The sequence below is a fragment of the Limanda limanda genome, chromosome 20 (genome assembly GCF_963576545.1).
Source record: "Limanda limanda chromosome 20, fLimLim1.1, whole genome shotgun sequence".
Lineage (NCBI taxonomy): Eukaryota > Metazoa > Chordata > Actinopteri > Pleuronectiformes > Pleuronectidae > Limanda > Limanda limanda.
The window spans coordinates 19,473,365-19,479,446 of record NC_083655.1 but is presented as its reverse complement, the minus strand read 5'-3'; the positions used below and the strand labels follow the sequence as shown (position 1 = coordinate 19,479,446).

General features: G+C 47.0%; 1 protein-coding gene across 1 annotated transcript; it reads left to right on the top strand.

Moving 5' to 3' along the window:
- Positions 1-2,849: 2,849 nt before the first annotated feature.
- On the top strand, positions 2,850-5,842 carry LOC133027199 (uncharacterized). The gene has a single exon (XM_061094232.1). It carries the CDS (start codon positions 2,865-2,867, stop codon positions 5,835-5,837), a length of 2,973 nt encoding a protein of 990 aa, XP_060950215.1. The 5' UTR covers positions 2,850-2,864; the 3' UTR covers positions 5,838-5,842.
- Positions 5,843-6,082: the final 240 nt, after the last annotated feature.

Genomic DNA, 6,082 nt, shown 5'->3' with positions numbered 1-6,082 from the left:
AAACAGGTCACATAGTGTTGCTTGACAGGCACCAACGATATGAAGCAACTGGCTGCAAGTAAAACAATATTCTAAAATTGGAATTGTTTCAGCAGATTATCAGAGTAATTTACTTATATTATACCTGTCTGTTTTGTTTCTGACCTATTCTCCTTGCCTTGCCATGAACCACTCCCTTTGCCATATGTCCTGTCTGATTGACTGAGGTTACTGATCTGAATAGAAAAACAGGTTATAGTGAGATGCTGTGGCCTTGAGCCTTCAGGAAGGCCCGGGGCTATGATATTTGGGGCATGGTTAATTCACTTGCCACTTTCCAAACAGAGACATGCAGCAAAGGGGGCTAAAGGCTTGGAGGTGACTGGGAGCAAAGGAGATTAAATACACAAGGGAAGGAGGAATAATGGGACACAGTGAGAATTAGATTAAGACAGGAAGCAAAACGACAAAAAGGCCAAGAGACAAATGAGTTAAGTAACCTCAAAGTGACATGGGAAATCCCAAAGTTCAAAAAGTCACTTAGAGTCAGTCAGAGAGGCATTTCATGAAACATTTATAGTTAGGGAACTTGCCATTCCTTGTGTTTTATTCTGCGTGCTTCCCACTGTGGTGTGTGTTGTTAGTCCCCAGTTCATCTCTTTTTATTTGTGGATATCTGTGTGCTGGCTACTTCCAGCCAATAAACATGTGCAGATCCTTCCTGATCAGCTCATCAAGTCACCTACACTCTGCAATATACAAGGACTGACTCATAACTCCTCCTTTAGTCAGTTCAGTACAAGGCCTTTGCCAACCTTTAGCTGTAGGATGCAGGTCTTATTTTCGGAGCCTTGCTATTTCTTGCTTCTTTGTGCCTCTGTTACTTACTCATTTGTGAGGCTTGTCCTCTACGTCATCTGGCATTCCTTTTATCCTTGAGCCCTCTTGTACAATGAGCCCTCTTTAATGTCTCTCTTTATATATACTGTCATACACAACATCAACAGCATTTGTGATGGCTCCCAATAGATTCCAGTCCCCTTGCAGCCCTCAAGCCCTGACCTTGGGGTTAAACCCACTTGCTTACTTCATACAGTAGCACCAAGGGAAGGCAGGGGATGAGGCATATAAAATGAAAAAGTTCAGATATACTAAGCAGCCAAGGGAGAACGGGAATGCTGGTAGGCCGCGGCCACCCTGGGGATGTTCAGAGCTGTAGTTGTAGCCATTAGTTCATTCAGGAAGAAAGGGATTGGTCAGGGTTTACTTAGTCAAAATGCAGCTTCCAGAGAACCTGGAAATATTACAAGGGAGACTCCAACATTGGCCTATAAGACTATAAAAAATGTCAGCTCATGAATAAAATATCAATTTATTTACAGTGCAGACTGACATTGGGTATAGTTACATGAGTGAGTATTCAAGGATGTGTATATGGCCCTACTTTAACTTGCAGAAGTAAATGTCTTTTAGTCGGGGATGGCACCGTAAGTAATGCAACACATATGTTTGTTTTAATATTTCAAACATGGTTGATGTTGATCCTGGGGATAAATATCAATGTATAGAGAGGGGACCTCTATGAAATTCAGACCTTCCAGGGATTCTCCCTTAGGGAGTGACGACCAGACAAGTCTGTTTTAAAGAATAAATACATCCCCAAACCCTTTGCAGAGCACAAAAGTGCAACAATTATGGATGTTGTTAAGTCGACAGCGTCTAATCACTGGTAATTAAATGCCCTTTTTTGCACCATTACAATTATTACCCAGGCTAATTTAGCATAGTATATCATGTCTGTTCAGTTACATTAGTTACCTGGGTAGTCATTGCCACATGCTGACCATGTCCTCTGTGTATATTTATACAATCGTTCTGACACATCTATTCAGTTATTCTGATTGTAAAGAATTCATAATGTGTACAAGAGGACAGATGCATCATGCCACAGGATCTATTAAATCAATTAAAAGAGAACCCTTCCACATTAAACCATTTTCCTTGGTGTTGGGATGCACAACCTTTTGTGGCTCCAGGGGGAGCTGTGTGATGTCTGAAAAATGTCCTTGAGTGATGTCACTTGGTCAGTATCAGGGTCTGATGAAATTATTATTATTTTTTAAATCTAAGAGCATTGAGTCAGCTCAAGAAGTGAGATTACTCTTTGGACCGCCCCTCATCTCTGCTTGAGGCTACAGGCTGTGGGCTATTATTACTGCTAGCATAACACATCCCAATCTCAGAGTGAACTGCTAGCAATTAAGTTGCACTGTGCATAATGTGGAGGATACAGTTTTACAAGGGAGAAGAATATGGGGAATGAAAAAGACGCTGTCTGCTTTTGCTGTATCTATCCTTGTTGTTTTAAGCTGACCAGCGTGAGTCTCACAGTATTATTTTACTATGCTAAATCCATACAGTAGTACTATCAAATCCATCTGAATCAGTAAAGCCCTTCTTACCAACATTTTTTACAATCAATTCCTTGATGGGGCATGTGATCTTCAGATGTAATAAAACAAAATCTGACCTGGTACAGTATGGAGGACCATACATGACTTAAGTATAAATAAATAAATACAGAAATAAATGAATAGTCGGACGGATACAACGGTAACAGACCCAGGCAACGGACAAACGACTATGAGCAAGCAGTGTACATGCGGTAAAATCTGCAAGAACATCCATGGCTTAAAGATCCACCGAGCGAGGATGAAGTGCCGGTTGGGAGCAGAAGCAACACAACGCACAGGTGTTACACCTGGTGAGACGCAGGAGGGGCCAGGCCCGGAGTCACCCCACAGTGCCCAGAACCTCCAAGTGTTGCAAACTAATCCCTCAAGCATCAAGTCTGACAGGGGCGGATCAAATGGTCTGCAGCTAGCATGACCTCACTCTGGAAACAGTTCGATGACGATGTCGACCAAATTCTGGAGGCAATGGCGAAAGGAGAGGCCGACAGGAAGCTACGAGCTATGACTACAATCATTGTCAGCATCGCAGCTGAGCGGTTTGGCGAGGAGGAGAAGAAAAGCTCCGGAACATCTTACTCAAAGAATCAAAGAGCTGTAAGGATCCACAACATCAGGCAGGAGATGAAAGCGCTGAAATCCCAGTACAAGGCGGCAGGACAAGAGGAACGCATTGGCCTGGCCCAGCTAATGTGCATCCTTCGGAAAAACATCAGAGTTCTCCGCCGGGCTGAGTGGCATCGGAGGCGGCGGCGCGAGAGGGCACGTAAACGTGCTGCTTTCATCGCTAACCCCTTCAAGTTCACTAAGGATTTGCTGGGGCAGAAGCGCAGTGGCAAACTGGCCTCCTCGCAGGAAGACATAGACCAACATCTGAAGCAGACGTACAGCGACCCAGTAAGAGAGCAGGAGTTGGGAGAGTGTAACAACCTCATAGAACCCCCTGAACCAGAAGTGCAGTTTGACATGTCGGAGCTGCAGCTAAAGGAAGTCAGGGAGGTTGTCTGCAAAGCTAGGGCAAGCTCTGCACCAGGACCGAGTGGCACTTCATACAAAGTGTACAAGAACTGTCCCAAACTCCTGCTGCTTCTGTGGAAAATCCTGCGAGTCTTCTGGAGAAGAGGGAGGATCCCTGAACAATGGAGAGTGGCTGAAGGGGTATGGATCCCGAAGGAGGAAAACTCCACTCAGCTAGACCAGTTCCGCATCATCTCCCTGCTGTGTGTTGAGGCAAAGATTTTCTTCAGTGCTGTTTCCAAACGGCTGTGTACCTACCTGGCAAAGAACACCTACATCGATACATCTGTCCAGAAAGGCGGCATTCCAGGAATGTCAGGATGTGTGGAGCATACTGGTGTGGTGACACAGCTCATTCGTGAGGCCAGAGAGAACAAGGGCAACCTGTCAGTGTTGTGGCTTGACCTGGCAAATGCATTCGGTTCCATTCCACACAAGCTGGTTCAGCTCACCTTGAGAAAACATCATGTACCCAGCAGGTGTAGAGACCTCATCGCTGATTATTACAGCAATTTCAGGATGGGGGTCTCTTCAGGAGCAATAACATCCAGTTGGCACAAGGTGGAGATCGGTATCATCACAGGGTGTACTATCTCTGTGACATTGTTCTCCCTAGCCATGAACATGCTCACTAAGTCTGCTGAGCCAGAGTGCAGAGGGCCCCGCACGAATTCCGGACAACGGCAACCACCCATCAGGGCATTCATGGATGACCTCACAGTCATGACAGAATCAGTCCCAGGCTGCCGGTGGATTCTGAAGGGACTTGAAAAGCTGGTGGAGTGGGCCCGGATGCGTTTCAAACCCGCCAAATCCAGATCAATGGTGCTGAGGAAAGGGAAGGTGGAGGACAAGTTCCGGTTTAACATCACAGGCACAGCCATTCCAACTATCACAGAGAAGCCAGTCAAGAGCTTGGGCAAGGTTTTTGACTGCTCTCTGAGAGACACAATATCTATCCAGTCGACCTGCACTGAGTTGGATGGCTGGCTGAAATCCGTGGACAAGTCAGGCCTACCTGGGAAGTTTAAAGCCTGGGTCTACCAACATGGCATTCTTCCCAGGATCCTGTGGCCCCTCCTTGTCTATGCGGTCCCTATCTCAACAGTTGAGACCTTGGAGAGGAAAGTCAGCAAACACCTCCGGAGGTGGCTTGGATTACCAAGGAGCCTGAGCAGCATTGCACTCTACGGGAACACCAACAAACTGCGACTGCCTTTCAAATCCTTGGAGGAGGAATTCAAGGTAACTAGAGCCAGAGAAGTGGTTCAGTACAGGGATTCAAGTGATCCGAAGGTGGCTAAAGCAGGGATCCAAGTGAGGACTGGCAGGAAATGGAGGGCAGAGGATGCGGTTCAAGAGGCAGATGCAAGGCTGAGTCACAGGAGCCTGGTGGGAGTGGTCACACAAAGTCGAGCAGGGCTAGGATCCTTTCCAACTCCCCAAATGAACACCAGGGGGAAGGAAAGGCGACGACTTTTTCAGGAGGAGGTGAGAGCAGCAGTGGAGGAGACGAGAACCTGCAAGGCAGTGGGAATGAAGCAACAGGGAGCTTGGACGAGGTGGGAGAATGCGGTTGAAAGGAAAGTGACCTGGGCTGAGCTTTGGAAAGCCGAGCCGAACCGCATCAAATTCCTCATCCAGGCAGTGTATGACGTGCTTCCAAGCCCGTCAAATCTGCACATATGGGGCATAGCAGAGACACCAGCATGCCCACTGTGTTCCAAGCGAGGAACCCTGGAACACATCCTCAGTTGCTGTACAAGGGCACTTGGAGATGGTCGGTACAGGTGGAGGCATGACCAAGTCCTCAAGACCATTGCTGAAGCCATCAGCGCAGGACTGGCGTGGGCAAAGCAATTCCGACCCTCCAAGATAACCATCGCCTTTGTCAGAGCTGGGGACAAGCCAACTCCTGCCAGAAGAACATCATCTGCAGGCATCCTGACATCTGCAAGAGACTGGCAGTTGTTGGTGGACCTTGAACATCAGCTGAAGTTCCCCAGCCATATTGCAGTCACCACCCTGCGACCAGACATTGTCCTTGTGTCTGAATCCACCAAGCAAGCAGCGCTGCTGGAGCTGACAGTCCCGTGGGAAGATCGCTTGGAAGAAGCCTTTGAGAGGAAGCTCTCAAAGTACGCAGGACTGGTCAGTGACTGCCAGCAGGCTGGCTGGAGAGCAAGGTGTTTCCCTGTGGAGGTTGGATGCAGAGGATTTGCAGCCCGTTCCTTGGCCAGAGCCTTCAGTAGTTTAGGCATCGAGGGTGAGAGAAAGAGGAGAGCCATCCGCAGTACCACCGATGCGGCAGAGAGAGCCTCAAGATGGCTGTGGCTCAAAAGAGGGGAGCCATGGAGTCATGGTAGCTAGCTAGTCATCTGGACACAAGCTGGGGTCTGATCAGGAGGAGGTGGGCGTATGATGTTGAAAGACCCGAAACGTCCAATGATTCCAGGAACATCACTGAAGATGTGTCCAGATTAGGCATCAGTAGATGTATGTACACAATAAATACAGAAATAAAAAAGGAAATAAATTAATTAATACAGAAATAAATACAGAAATAAATACAGAAATACAGAAATAAATACAGAAATAAAAAAGGAAATAGATTA